This window comes from Saprolegnia diclina, assembly GCF_000281045.1.
Source record: "Saprolegnia diclina VS20 unplaced genomic scaffold supercont1.128, whole genome shotgun sequence".
Classification (NCBI taxonomy): domain Eukaryota; phylum Oomycota; class Saprolegniomycetes; order Saprolegniales; family Saprolegniaceae; genus Saprolegnia; species Saprolegnia diclina.
In genome coordinates, this window is record NW_008246195.1 from 351 (window position 1) to 15,783 (window position 15,433).

At 62.8% G+C, this 15,433-nt stretch overlaps 1 protein-coding gene across 1 annotated transcript; it reads left to right on the forward strand.

Annotated features, from left to right (window-relative positions):
* Nucleotides 1-493: 493 nt before the first annotated feature.
* SDRG_16427 (hypothetical protein) lies at nucleotides 494-15,007 on the forward strand (the record flags this gene model as incomplete). Its single annotated transcript, XM_008622636.1, has 9 exons — nucleotides 494-7,868; nucleotides 8,562-10,865; nucleotides 11,454-12,008; nucleotides 12,276-12,637; nucleotides 12,689-13,177; nucleotides 13,219-13,307; nucleotides 13,354-13,727; nucleotides 14,690-14,893; nucleotides 14,946-15,007. The coding sequence occupies exons 1-9, from the start codon at nucleotides 614-616 to the stop codon at nucleotides 15,005-15,007; spliced, it is 11,694 nt and encodes a 3,897-aa protein (XP_008620858.1). The 5' UTR covers nucleotides 494-613.
* Between the last annotated feature and the right edge of the window lie 426 nt (nucleotides 15,008-15,433).

The window sequence follows — 15,433 nt, forward strand, 5'->3', positions numbered from 1 at the left end:
TAGCGACGGCGCTCGTGGTGGTCGTGTCTCTATCGCGTCGGGTCTCGGTGCTGAAGCGTCGGGCTCCGTCGGTGTTATGTCGGCGGATGCGAACCTTGTCAGTGGCTCAGTTGTCGTCAACTCTGGCATTGGGTCGGAAGCGTCGGGTGCTCTTGCTCTGACATCTGGCGCAAGCTCACGAAGTGGTAATGTTCTCTTGGCCAGCGGCTCGGGACAGTTGGCTTCGGGAGCGATCTCGATCCGTTCTGGCAACGGCCCGACGAGCGCGCGTGTCTCGATTGCGGCCGGCGACGGCGTTACCCAAACCGGTGATGTGCACATCGGTGGTGGAGCGTCGTCCAAGGCTACGGGTGGTGTCGTCAATATCAATAGCGGCTCGAGTGCCGCTGGAAGCAGTGGTACCATTCTTCTCCAGACGTCCGCTTCGTCAACGTCCGGTCGCGCAACGCTAACGACGGGTGCCGGTAAAGACATTTCGGGCGCTGTTGCGGTCAGTTCTGGGAACAGTCATGGCAAGAGCGGCAGCGTCGTCATTGGCTCTGGATCAGGCTCGACCGCGGGTACCGTGTCCCTTCAAGGTGGATCATCTTCGACGGCCGACGGTGGATCGATCATGCTTTCCTCGGGTGTGTCCAGCGTCGCGCCCGCAGGTCGTGTGAGCATCCTCGCAGCCAACGGAACTCAAGACGGTGGCTCGATTCAGCTCGTTGCTGGCTCATCGATGGAGAAGCTTGGTGGCTCGGTTGACGTCTCGTCAGGGACGTCAGTGCATGGCAGCGGCGTGATTGCTTTGGCCAGCGCCGATGGCGCCATGTCGCTACGAACGACATCAGGTAATGTCACGATTGCGTCAGCGGCTGCGAAGGCGGCTGCGGGGGACATTTCCCTCGCTGCGGGTCTCGGTGGCAGCGTGTCGATCTCAAGTGGCGACGCTCTGGTTGGTGTGTCTGCAACTGGTGACGTGAGTTTGGCCGCTGGCATCTCGGTGCAGCGCCGTGTTGGCCAAGTTTCCATCACGAGCGGTCATCAAGATGAAGCCGGTGGCGACGTTGCCATCGCGACGGCAGCGTCTACTAAGGGCACTGGCGCCGTCGTTATTGGCTCGGGTGCATCGAAAGAATCATCTGGTGCCGTGACCCTGCAAACAGGCGCAGCCAACTTGCGGTCTGGTGACATGGTCGTGGCTTCTGGGCAAGGCGCGCTTGTCGGCGGTCATCTCAACTTGACTGCGGGCGACTCGGCGCAACACGGTGGCTCCGTCACTGTTTCTGGTGGTCGTGGCACAACAAATGCTGGCTCTGTAACGGTACAAGGTGGTGACAGCGGCGGCATGGTGCGAGTCCTTGGTGGCTCGACAACCGCCAAGAATACCGGCGGCTCCGTTGAAGTTGTCGGTGGTGTGTCAACGACGACCAAGCATGGCAATGTCACGCTTCGTGGTATCGCTTTGGCATCGGCTGCAAGCTTGGTCGCTGAAGGCGGCTCGGACGCGATCGGTGGCGCCTTGGTTCTCTCGGCGGGCACTGCTACGAATACGGGCGGTGCTGCTGTACTGGTGTCCGGCTCCGGCTCAGTCTCAGGTGCGATCACGGTGTCATCGGGTGCGGCGTCAGAAGCGACGGGTGCAACCGTCATTCAGTCGGGTGCCACATCCAGTGGGACCTCGGGCAGTGTGCAATTGAGCTCTGGCCAAGGCGCCACGTCTTCGGGGAACGTTTTGCTCGGTTCTGGCCCATCGGCGACCGCCAACGCTGGCACTCTCGATGTATTTGGTGGCTCGAGCGACCAAGGCCGTGGTGGCGACGTCGCGATTCGTAGTGGCTCGAGTCGTCTTTCTCAAGCAGGCTCGCTGGTTGTCCAAGTCGGGAACTCGGGTGCTGCACGCGGCGAAGACCTCGTGTTGCTTGCTGGTGCGACGACGGGGTCTATGATGGCTGGGGGGACCGTGGCCATCTCTGGTGGCGCTGGTACTACTGGCGGCCGCGTGCAACTCACTGCTGGTCATGGTGTAACTGGCGGCGACTTGGCACTTGTCTCTGGTAATGGAACGATGGCGTCTGGCAACGTCTTGGTCGCATCATCAACGTCGGCTGGGTCGTCTGGCACCATCAACGTGCGCTCGGGCGATTCGTCGGCAGGTTCGTCTGGCGCGATCGCTCTGAGTAGCGGTAACGGCGCCGTCTCTGGTGGTATTCGAATCATCCAAGGCAAGAGTACGTCCACCGCAGCTCAAGACGGCATCCATCTTGAGAGTGCAAGCACGTCGGCTGATATCGGCGCGTCTATCATGGCTGTCTCGGGCGCGGGCAAACGCGTGTCCGGCGACGTGGCGCTCGCAAGTGGCGCCAACTCGCCCTTGAGTGGCAACGTCACAATTACGTCGGGGCGCTCGACGGCGTCCGGTGAAGTTCGTGTAACGAGTGCTACAGCAACCGACACAGCGGGGCGGGTGGCAATCCAAGCCGGTGCGGCCCGTCAAGGTGGCCAAGTGGCCATCCAAGCGGGTGCGTCGGATGAAGCCGTCGGAGCGAACGTTGTGATCCAGTCGGGCGCGAGCGCGAAGCGCACGAGTGGTGATGTGCGTCTGACGACGACGACCAATGTGTCTGGTACGGGCAACATCGACGTGGCCACGGGCGATGCAACGGGCAACGATGCCGGCGACATTCACGTGCGCGGCGGCACGAGCTCCCGTGTCGGTGGGTCGGTAGCGTTGACGGCCGGTGCTGGTGCCATGGTGCCAGGCCGATTGTCACTCCAAGGCGGTACCTCGACTGCGTCCAAGGGTGGCGCTATTGCGATCAGTTCCGGTGCCAGTGGCCAAGAAAGCGGCAATGTCGAGGTTGGAACGGGTGCTGGCGCCGAAAGCGGTGCTCTAGAGTTCGTCTCTGGCGTGGGTTCGATTCGCAGTGGCGACGTGTCTGTTGCTTCGAGTCACGCTCCAGTGACCGGTAACCTCGTCTTGTCGACGGCGCAAGCCACGACATCGTCTGGGAGTGTGACGATCGCCGCTGGTCGTGCTCCCAACACCGCTGGATTTGTACATGTCTCGGCGGGTGCAAGCTCGTCGAGTTCTGGGGGCGCTATCAAGCTCGCCGCCGGGTCTAGTCGAGTAAACGCCGGCGGCGCGACGACCATCGCCGGCGGACAAGGCGAGACTTCTCTCGGAGGAAACGTCCGTGTCGTGGGTGGCGAAGGCCGTCTCGGCGGTGGTGCCGTGCACATCCTCAGCGGCGGCAGCGAGACGATCTCGGGCGACGTAAGACTCGCGTCGGCCTCGTCCGATGCGAGTGGCAACACTTTGGTTACGACTGGTGACGCCAAGGTGTCGTCGGGCACGCTGGCCATTTCGACTGGCAATGCAACGACAACCTCCGGCTCGGTGCTCATCAAGGCGGGTACGAGTGACACCTCCACGGGGCCCACTGTCTCTCTCGAAGCTGGCGGTGGCACCTCAGGTGGCACCCTCGCTCTTCAAAGCGGTGCTGGCCGCCTCGGCGCCTCTGGCGCCGTCGACATTTCGTCTGCGATGACTGGTTCTCGTTCTGGCGACGTGCGCTTGAGTTCCGGTGTCCACCGCGATGCCTCAGGCCATGTCACGATCCTAACGGGGTCCTCCGATGTGGCCTCTGGTGACCTTCAAGTCGCGTCCGGTAACACAACGGGTACCAGCCCTGCTGGCACTGTCAGTATTGCCGGTGGGCACGGCCCGAACGTCGGTGGTCGTGTTCAAGTTATCGCGGGCAACGCCGCGACTGCTACATTCACGTCGGCTTCTACGCGAAGTCACAAGGCGGGTAACGTCCTTGTGGCTGCGGGGTCGAGCAGCGAGACCGATGGCGGCGCCGACCTTGCGCTTGCAGGTGGTGCCGTTGCAAGCAGCCACGGCGGCGCGCAAGGCGGCGACGCGACATTGTCGGGCGGCTCGGGGTCGGGAACGGCCTCGGGTGGTACCGTCCGCGTTGCTGGTGGCGCCTCCGAGAGTGCTACAAGTGGAAGCATCGATGTGTCAAGCGGTCGCAGCACGATGCAGTCCGGCGACGCGCGCATGTCGACAGCATCGAGCGATCGCACTGGCTCCGTGGCCATTTCGAGTGGACACGCCGCGTCGCAGGGCTCGGGCTCCGTGATTGTGTCGACTGGCGACAGCTCGGCTGCCGTTGGTCTCCTTCAAGTGCGCGCGGGTGCGAGCGCAAGTCAAGACGGTGGTAACGTTACCGTTTTGAGCGGTCGTGGGTCGCTCTCGAGCGGCGCCGTGACCATAGCGTCCGAGGACTCGACGGCCTCGGGCAACGTGGGCGTGACGACGGGCGGCGCGACGGATGCCTCGGGCTCTGTCGTCATCTCGACCGGCGCTTCGCGACGCGCCGACGCGGGCAACGTCGAACTTCTTGCTGGCGAATCGGGCCTCGGTCGTGGAGGCCGCATCTCGTTGGTTGGTGGTCGTGGTCTTGTTGACAGCGGCGCCATCAACCTTGCTTCGGCGTCGGCATTGAAGACCGGGACGATCTCGCTCGCATCCGGCGCGGGCTCGGACGAGTCGGGCGCGATCGACATCGTGACGGGCGCGGCTGCGCGGGCGGGCGCTGTCCGCCTCGCCGGCGGCCGTTCGACCCACGAAGGCGGTACCCTTTCTATTTCCGGCTCGACATCGGAAACGGCGACTGGCGGCCGTCTAGCGCTCATGAGCGGCGCGGGGACTGTCAGCGGCGACGTGGACGTTGCATCGTCGGAATCCGAGACGAGTGGCTCGCTTCGCTTCAGTTCTGGCAATGGCGACCAATCGTCCGGCGATGTCGTTCTGGCATCCGGTTTGTCTGCGGCATCCGGTTCTGTCTTTGTGGCATCGGGTTCCTCGGAAACATCTGGCGGTGTCGCGATGATGTCGGGTGAAGGGTCACGGTCCGGGACCGTCAACATCGGTTCGGGCGCGGGTGCCGTGGTGTCGGGCGACATCGCCGTTGGATCTGGCGCAAGCGACAACTCGGGCTCGTTGGCCATTCGCTCTGGCGAAGGCGTTTTGTCTGGCAACGTTGTGGTCTCGTCAGGCCGTGGCTCGCGCGCCTCTGGTAGCGTGGTTGTCCAGTCGGGTGTCTCGCAGACAGCGCCCGGCGAGATCCGCCTCGCGGTCGGGTCGGAAGGCTCGTCCCTGGTATTACGCGACGACGGTATTGTTTTGGCTGCCGGTGCGTTGCCGCAAGGGTCGAACATTCGCGTCAACGCTGGTGCGGCTTCGGCAGGCGGCGACGGTGGTATGGTTACGATCGGCACTGGTGCGGGTACGACGAGCGGTCGTGTGGAAATCGGCTCCACGAGCGCTGCATCTACTGGACGTGTCATTCTTGCGTCTGGAACGGCGCGTGAGGACGCGTCTGGTGCGATGCACATTCAGACTGGATCCAGTGCCGCGGCCTCGGGTGCCGTTCGCATCGAAAGCGGTGCAAGTACACGTACCGCTGGCGACGTGCTTGTCGCGGGCGGCGTGGGCGACACTACGGGTGGCTCGGTACGCCTCTCAAGTGGCGCATCCAGTCAACAGGCCGGGACCATCGCTCTCACGACGGCACCGAGTCGTCTTGGCAGCGAGATTTCGCTGATGACAGGCGACGCGTCGAGCGGCAGTGGTGCCATTCGCCTCACGGCCGGATCGAGCGACACTCAAGGTGGCGACATTCTCGCTACGGCCGGTTCATCGTCGACTGGGACGGCGGGCGCCATCACGCTGCGTGCTGGGGCCAGCGATTACATGGTCGGTGGCAACGCCGAACTTGTGTCCGGTGCCGGCACACGTAGTGGGGACGTGCATGTTCACAGCCCCCGCAGCGATCAAACAAGTGGCCAAGTGCGCCTCGCGACGGGAGAGAGCGCCCATGGAAGTGGCAGTTTGACCTTGCACACTGGTGTCGGTGAATCCACGGGCGCGATTCTTGTGGGCTCAGGGAATGCAACCGCAACGCCGGGCCGCGTCGTAGTTTCCAGTGGTGCGTCTTTGACGAGCATTGGCGGCGAAACGGCCATTCTTGGCGGTGCTGGTGTGCGCGGCGGCTCTATTCGTCTTGCGGCTGGCTCTGGCTCGACCCATGGTGGTGCCCTCGACTTGCGCAGCGGCAGCTCGGTCGGCGACTCGGGCGATGTCTCCGTGTCTTCTGCTCAAGATGCGGCGACCAGCGGCCGCCTCCACCTCGTGAGTGGCGACAGTCAACTTCGCAGTGGCAACGTCACATTGGCGACGGGAATGGCGTCTGAAGCGGCCGGCAATGTTCGTATCTCTACCGGTGGCTCTGCGACTGGCGGAAACATTGAACTGTCGACCGGCGCATCATCGGGGGCAAGTGGCAGCGTCCGCATCTCGGCGGCGTCCAATATGGCCGCGTACGACGGCAGCAGAATTGTCCTGCGGAGCGGCGACAGCCGCTCTGCCATCGGCGGGGACATTGACGTCCGTACCGGGGCTGGTGCTACCAGTGGCTCGCTTTCCTTGGCAACGGCCGAGTCGGCGATCAGCGGGGGCATTACGCTCCAAAGCGGCCAAGCAACCGACGGTCCATCGGGTACCATTGCGCTGTCGTCCAGCGACGGCGATGTGACCATTGATGGTCGTCGTGCGCGCATCTCGACCGTCGACGGGTTGCTGAATCTAGCGGCATCTGGCAAGGACGGTGTCGTCTCGCTCGCAACGGAGACGAGCGACATTACCGTGACCACTGGCGCGTCTGGCGCGATTACCATTTCGACGTCCAAGAACGACCGCGGTCGCAGCGGCGATATTGCGTTACAGAGCGGTGCAAGCGCTGATGCCGAAGCGGGCGTGGTGACAGTGCAAGGTGGCAGCGGGCTTCGCGGCGATGTTCGCGTCTCTGCCGGCAGCGGTGCGATCCAAGGCGGCAAAGTTGAAATTGTCTCGGGCGCGGGGCGCGTGGCTTCATCGATTGATATTGCCGTCGGTCGATCGGTTCAAGATGGCGGTAGCTTGCGGCTGACCGCTGGCGCCAGCCACTCTGCAACAGGCGGTGACGTCATTGTCGCTGCTGGGAGCTCGGAAACACGTGGCGGTCGTGTCCATCTGGCGAGCGAATCAAACGGCGGCACGGTCGATGTTACGTCGGACGGCGAAACGTCTGTCACAGCGGCGACGGTCGCAGTCCATGCCACTGTTGGTGATATTTCCATGCTGGCTGCGTCGTCGGATGCAAGCAGCGGCGCCATCAACCTCAGCGCTGGCAGCAGTCGCAACATTGGCGGTGCACTCTCGATCACAAGTGGACAAGGGCGCGTCGGCGGCAACGTTACGATTCTCAGCGCTGCGTCCAAGACCGCCGGACAGTCCGGGCACATCTCAGTATTGTCCGAGGCGTCTTTGGACGCATCGGGCTCGGTCTCGGTTGCATCGGGTGACTCCCTCAACACTCGAGCCGGTGCTGTTCACGTGCGATCTGGTGACAGTAGCGCTGCGGACGGAGCCTCTGTCCAAATATCTGCCGGTAGTGCCAAGCGCACTGGTGGGCAGGTGACGCTTCTCGGCGGTGCCGGTCTAACCGGCGGCGACGCGGTGGTCACGAGCGGTGCGGGCGACATGTCGTCTGGACGCCTCGATCTCGCGTCGGCGGCGTCGTCGAGCGGCAAGAGCGGCGACGTCCGTTTGCGCTCGGGCTCGTCCAGTGTGCAGTCGGGTCGCGTCGCGATCGAAACCTCAAAGGGGGCTACCTCGGGCGATATCACGCTCGCGGCAGGGTCGGCACAAGGTACGGCTGGCTCGTTGTCGTTGACGACTGGCGACAGCCAACAGCAAGACGGCGGCGCATTTGTGCTTCAAACAGGTGCAAGCCAGGCGAGCCAAGGCGGCGACGTCGCGATGGTCACGGGCAAAGGTGCACTTCGAAGTGGCCACCTTCGCTTGGAAGCTAGTGGCGCTGCTACAACAGGTGGCAGTATCGCTCTCTCGACGGGCGCCTCCTCGTCCACGTCGGGCAGCATTGCCATCTCGACAGGAAGCGCTGGCGATAGTGTCGGCGACGTCTCTATCGAGGCCGGCGCGTCGACCTCTCGATCGGCCTCTAGTGGCGTCGTTTCCATCCGTTCTGGCGCGGGTGAAGGCGCAAGTGGTCAGCTTGTGCTTGAAACTGGCGTTGGGTCGGACGGGTCGGGCGCAATCGCGTTGCGCACGGCGAACGGCCCAACAAGCGGGTCTATCTTGGTCGCGACCGGTCAAGGAACAAGTACCGCAGGAGCCATTCATCTCTCTGCGGGTGCGTCTCGCGACGTTCCAGGAAGCTCGGTTCGCGTGTCCAGTGGGGCCAGTGCCAATGGCCTCGCTGGAGCGATCGAAGTTGCTGCTGGCGCCTCCTCATTGTCTGGAGGCGGTACCGTGTCGCTTGCCGGTGGTCAAGGCGCCGTCGGTGGCGCCGTGCAACTTGCGGGCGGTCTCGGTTCCTCGGTTGGTGGCGCGGTGTCTCTATCAAGCGGTGCGGGCTCGGTTTCGTCCGGTGACGTAACGTTGGCGTCCGCCGACGGAATCGCTACCGGTCGTGTCGTGCTGGCGTCGGGTACGACACCATCAACAGGGTCAAGCGGTGACCTTGAGCTCACGACGGGGGCGGGCAAGTCAAGTGGCCGCATTCGCATTGTGTCGGGTGCGGCTGCTGACCAAGGTCGCATCGAACTGCGTGGGCACTCGATCGACGCGCAAGCCTCGGTGGGCGATGTGACGCTGAACGCGGGGCGTGGCATTGCGATCTCAGGTGGTTCATCTGGGTTCGGTGGCGACATTGGCATCGTGAGTGGTCCAAGTGCCTCAGCAGCAAGCGGTGCCGTGACCGTTTCATCGGCGGCCAGCGTCCTCGGTTCCGGTGACACAATCGTCGCAACCGGATCCAGCCCAGCTGGTGCATCCGGCTCTCTCGATCTCCATGTGGGTGCGTCGGAAACACCTGGTGCACTTCGGCTGACGGGTGCGACGTCGCCCAACGTCGGTGGCCCGATTGCGGTTGCTGGCGGCGCCGGCAAGGTCGGCGGTGGCGTCTCGATCAATGGTGGGCGTGGTAACATGCACGGCGGCGACGTGTCTGTCATGTCTGGGGAGGGTGAGCGGCAATCGGGACGCGTCGTTCTCGCGTCGGCGGCGGCGCGTGGTCCATCCGGGCCTCTCACGCTGACGTCCGGTGACAGCGCAGACGCGTCGGGTGACATCACATTGGCGCCCGGCCGCGTGGTCGACGGCAAAGCGGGTGACACGTCCATTCATGGCGGCCACGGACGCTTGGGCGGGTCGATCAACCTCAGCAGCGGACGCGGTACGGAGCAGCATGGCGACATTGCGATGACCGGCAAGACGGTGCGCACGCGGGCCGACGATGCAGTGGACGTGACGACGGGAACGTCGTCGCTTTCCATGTCCTCCAAGGATGGTCTCTCGATCAAGAGCTCGATTGTCGAGGTCAAGAGTGTCAACTTTACGGCGCATGTCGACGGCCAGTTTGCGGTGGCGCATACCAACAAGGACGGGTCGCGCAACATTACGCTGCGCGCACTCCCCGACATGGTCATGAGCCACGTGCCCATCCAAGCCGCGAAGCTATTGACGCCGTCCGACAGTCGCATCAAGACCAACATTGAGAGCTTTGACGAAGAGGACATTTATCAACGGCTGCAGAAGCTCGAGCTCAAGTCGTTCAAGTACACAAACGCATGGAGCAAGATGATGGGGCTTTCCAACGAGACGATTCGCGGTGTCGTTGCGCAGCAAGTCGCCGAGATTTTCCCAGAGTATGTGGATGTCCGCGAGGACTTTCACGTGTCGGACCACGGTGTGCGTGTGGCAAACCTTACGCAGGTCAATACGCAAGCGATCGTTCTCGACTTGTTGGCCGCGCTCCAGGCGCAGCAACGTCGACTCGCGCTCGGTGCCAACACGCCGGATCTCAGCGGTAACTTGGACCTCTCCACTGCCAGCACTGGCGAGTATTACAACAGTGCGGGTAAAGGCGCAACGGGTAACGTCACCGTCACGACGGGCACGTCGAACGGTGGCAACTCTGGCACCATCCGCATTGCGACGGGTGGTGCTCGCTCCGGTGTGGTCGGCTCTGTGCAAATTGCTGGCGGCAGCAGTGACGTGTCGGCTGGTGGTCGGATTGAGATCACTGGCGGCAATGTGAACCGGGTCGGCAGTGTCGGTGGCGACGTCTTGCTTCGGTCCGGGTCCGGCACGTCAGCGTCAAGTGGCGCGGTCAACATCACTACTGGAGACGCAGGGACCAGCGGCGACGCTGGCGCCCTCTCCCTTGGCTCGGGAAGCGCGCCTTTGGGCCAAAGCGGCCTCGTGACGCTGTCCAGTGGTGATGCTCAGGCGGATGTTGCAGCCAACGTGCGCGTCCTCGCAGGCAGCGGGCGTCGCCAAGGTGGTGCAGTCGAAGTCACCGCTGGGTCATCGAACGACCGAGTCGGTGGCGCTGTTCGTCTAACGTCGGGTACCGGCAACCAGCAAGTGTCGGGCGACGTCACGCTCAGCAGTGCGTCGTCGACGCACGGGTCAGGCCAGCTCGTGTTCAAGACAGGCGACGCTACGACGGGCCCCGCCGGCCGTATCAGCCTCTCGACGGGCGCATCGAGCTCGGGAAGCTCCATATCGGTGGCGTCGAGTGGTACAATGACGCTCGAAACGCGTACGGTGTCGGCGTCGACGGTCCGCAACGACTTGATTGTTGGTTCCGCGCTGGCAGACAGCGGCGAGTCTGGTGGTGTCTTGCTCTCGGTCGGCGGCTCGCGATTCGGCGTTGGCGCGCTGTCACTCGTGGGCGGGGCCGGCGTCGCTTCGCCTGGTGGCTCGGTCATCGTGGCGGCAGGCTCGTCCGTGTCGTCAAGTGGTGGTGCGCTGCGTTTGAACGCTGGCCGTGCAACCCAGTCGAGTGGTGGCTCAGCTGTGATTTCAGGTGGTACCAGCGAGTCTAACATCGGTGGGACAGTCTCAGTCCTATCCGGCTCAGGTTTGTCCGCCAACTCGCGTAGCGGTGATGCAAGTCTCGCCTCGGTTTCAAGCCTTGCTGGCACGGGAACTGTCTCTGTGGCCTCCGGCGATGCTGCTCAAGGTACTGCCGGCGAGGTTGTGCTCCAAGTTGGTGCTTCTAGCGGGCTTGGCGCACGCTTGGCTCTGTCCTCTGGCCGAGGTGCTTCGCTGGGTGGTCTCGTTTCGATCACATCTGGTGCGGGGGCGACCGTCAGTGGCAACGTACAAGTGGCCTCTGGCGATTCGACACGAAGCGGCGCGGTGGTCGTTCGATCTGGCGCAGCATCAACGGGCACCAGTGGTAACGTGGTTGTGGCCGCGGGTGGTGCAGCTTCCAAGGCTGGCGACGTCATTGTCTCGGCTGGCAACAGCTCGGTCGAAGGTGGTGCTTTACGCCTTGAATCGGGGATTGGCCCCATTTCTGGCGCTGTGTCTCTCGGATCTACTCCAGGTGTGACGACGGGTCAAGCCACTGTCGCCTCGGGCGACGCGAGAACGGGCGCCTCGGGCGTTGTGTCAGTGCAAACGGGCGACGCGCTTAAAGGTGCCGCCGGCAACCTTCGTCTAGCTGTCGGTGCAAGCGCAAGCAGCGACGGCGGCTCCGTCTCAATCACGGCAGGCAACACACTGGCATCACGCGGCGGCCATGTCAACCTCGTCAGCGGCTTTGGCTCGGAGACCGGCGGCAACGTCTCGCTGACGACTGAAGCGCGAGGCAGTATCAATTTGGCCACCGGTCGCAGCACTGGAGCCAAGAGCGGGGACGTCTCGATTCGTGTGGGCTCAACCTCGAATGCTGCGGGCGGCAACGTTCAAGTCGCGGCCGGCGATAGCGAGTCGCTTCAAGGCGGGTCTGTCGTGGTGTCGGCAGGTGCAAGCCAAACAAGAACCGGTGGCGCCGTCGTGCTCTCGTCCGGTGGCAGCCCCAGTGCGTCGACAGGCTCTGTGACCGTTGTGTCTGCCGCGGGCGCGTTGTCTGGTAACATGACAATTGCGACGGGTGCCGGTACCACAACTGGCGGACTCGTCCTCGGCACCGGCAGTGCCAGAACATCTACGGCAGGGCGTATCGTCGTTCAGCCTGGTGTCAGCAACAGAGGTGGCAGCGGCGTTCTTGTCGCTGCTGGCGATAGTCAGCTAGCTGACGGTGGGTCGTTGACGCTCGTCAGTGGTATGGGCGCTTCAAGCGCTCGCACCGGCTCTGTGACGGTCTCGACGCAGTCATCGTCGTCAACCAGTGGCGATCTCGTGGCTTTGTCAGGCGACGGGGTAGGTAAGGGCGCAGCGTCCGGTGTGGTTCGCATTGCATCCGGCGCTGCTCAAGATGGTAGTACTGGTACCGTGGTGATGTCGTCGGGCTCGACGTCCAGTATGTCGCGAACCACGCGTGCTGGCTCCATCAACATTCTCGGCGGTGATGGTCAAGCTGGGTCGGGTGGTACCGTCACGATCGGCGCCGGCTCGTCGGCAACACAAGTCGGTGGCAACGTCGTCGTGCAATCGGGCGCAAGTGGCTCTCGTAACGGCGGGGACGTGGTTCTTGTCACCAAGAACTCGGAACAAGACGGAGCTAGTGGTAGTATCTCGCTCTCGACGGGCAGCGCCAACAGCACGGTTGGTGACATTTCCCTTCAGGTATATTTCGCATCGTCATGTTGTGTAACTCACCATGATGTATCTCTTTAGACGGGATGGTCCTCGGCGGGGCGAGCGGGTGACATTTCGCTGGCTGTTGGCACGACCCAACACGGTTCGGGTGGTGTGATTTCGCTGCAAAGCGGCAACTCCACGGCAGATCGCAGCAGCGGTGGCGACGTTGTCGTGCAAACGGGATCGGGGCGTAGTCAAACGGGCTCAATCTCGGCAACCACCATGTCTGGCAGTGTGGCAACGGGGACGATCACGATAGCCTCGGGACAGTCGCTTCGTCAAGCATCTGGTGCCGTAAGTGTGGCCTCGGGCGGCTCGCGTGGAGCCAACACGGGCAACATCGATTTGCGAACGGGTGATACTCAAAGTCCACAAGCGTCGGCGGGCGACATCACGCTCCAAGGCGGCGCGTCGGTTGGCACGTCCGGCGGCAGCGTAATCTTGGCCGGTGGCAGCAGTGATCTTGGTGTCGGCGGGGCGTTGCTTCTCCAGAGCGGCGTTGGCGTCGGCAACTCCAGCGGTTTGGTCCAAATCACTTCTGCTCGTGCAGGCGTATTGGGTAGTAGCGGCGACCTCCAGCTCTCTACGGGTGCTTCATCGAAGGTCAGCGGCTCGATCTCTTTGGTCTCGGGAAGCTCGCCAACTGGTCAAGCCGGTGCCATCTTGCTGTCGGCAGGGCTCACCGGCGGCAACACGCTTAGTGGTGCCGGGGTTACAGTCGCCGCTGGCGACAGCCTCGTGCAAACCGGTGGCTCCATCAATTTGATGAGCGGGACCGGCGTAGCATCGTCAAGCGGCAACATCGCGCTACAGACGGCGCCGTCACTAGCAACCAAGGCCAAAACTCAGTACTCTTCCGGGGCCATCTCGCTGGCTACTGGCACGAGCGGCTTCGGAACCAGTGGTGGGCTGACGCTCTCGACGGGTCCCGCGACAGGAGGCGCCGGCGGCTCAATTCTCTTGCAAGTGGGCGATGGCACGATTGCAACGGGTGGTAGTGTCCAGGTCAACGCTGGCACTGGCGCTACTACTGGCGGTCTCGTTTCGTTGCAAGGCGGTGTCGGAAGTCTTACCGGTGGCGCCATCACTCTAGCGAGTGGTGGAAGTGCGACGATGTCCTCCGGATCAATCACGCTGTCGACGGCCAACTCGGGTGTCGCAGGTACCAGCGGTGTGATCACAGTCTCGACTGGTGCTTCCAGCACCGGTAACAGTGGCTCTGTTGCGCTGACGACGGGCTCAGCCGCTGCGGGTATGGTCTTCTTTTCTCTTGTGTGAGGTTTTCACACATTCAATGTAGGAGCTGGAGGCGACATCATACTGGGCGTTGGCTCCGGCACGACGACGCTTGGCGGCAACGTATACGCCAGTGCGGGTGCAACGTCGGACCCTCTCAGCTCTGGTGGCTCCATTTTCCTTACGTCTGGGGTCGGCGCTGTGACGTCTAGCGGCAATATTCAGCTCCTGACGCCGAACGCAGGATCTAGTGGTAGAACTACTCCTACTTTCATCGTGCACCTCAGATTCCTCACATTCCTCATATAGGAACATCGGGATACTTGAGCTTCAGCACGGGTACATCGTCCAGCGGCAATAGTGGCAACCTAGTGCTCGGCTCCGGCACGAGTGCTGGTGGTCAAGGTGGCTCTTTCCTTGTCACGGTTGGAAGCGGCAACGTTGGGTCCGGCGGCTCAGTGTCACTAAGCGCCGGCAGTACGTACGGATCTGGCCTTGCTGGCGGCCCAGTTCAGCTTCTTGGCGGCAGTGGTGTCTTGACTGGTGGTGCGATCAACGTCGTCAGCGGCGTTGGTCAAACAACATCCAGTGGCGGTATCGCGCTTCAGACGAGCAACTCTGGCCCTTCGGGCGTCAGTGGCGCGTTGATGTTTACGTCTGGCTCGAGTGCGCAGGGAGCCTCCGGTTCTATTTTGATTTCGACTGGCGCGGCTGTTGCCGGCAGTGCTGGTAGTATCTCAGCGCTTGTTGGAAGCAGCAGCGGTACATCACTTGCTGGTGGTACGTTCGCTGCAAGAGCAGGCGCCAGCAGCACCGCGACCGGCGGTCAAGTTGTGATCACGTCTGGCCAAGGCCTTGCAACGTCGAGTGGCGCAATTTACCTCTCCACGCCGAACTCTGGACCCTCTGGCGTCTCCGGCTTGCTCAGCTTCAGCAGTGGTTCGAGCAACTTGGGGCCGTCTGGTGCTCTACTCTTTGATACTGGTACCAGCAACCTCGGTGGCGGTGGCTCGTTTGCTGTGACCGTCGGAAGCGGCAACAGTGGAATCGGCGGTAGCGTATCTCTTCAAGCCGGCGCGACAACTGGAGCCGGTTTACAAGGTGGTCTTGTGCAATTGACCGGTGGCACTGGTATTCAAACCGGTGGCTCGATCTACATTGCCACGGGTTCGTCATCGGCAACGTCAAGTGGCATGCTGACGCTCTCAACAGCGAACAGCGCGTCCCTCGGTGTCAGTGGTGCGATAGCCATTGCAACGGGCGTCTCTCAAAATGGCAACAGCGGGTCTGTCGGCGTATCGACTGGCCAGGCAACTCTTGGCCAAGCCGGCTCCATCACAATGTCTGTCGGTCAAGGTGACACAGGCTCAGGCGGGAGTATAATCCTAACCGCAGGCGCAACGACAGCGTCCAACGGCGCCGGCGGTTCGATAACGGTTCAAACGGGCTTCTCCAGCTTATCCTCAAGTGGCAGCTACACGCTCGCCTCAGCAAACGCTGGATCAACAGGCTCCTCCGGATACCTCAGCTTGGATACCTCAGCTT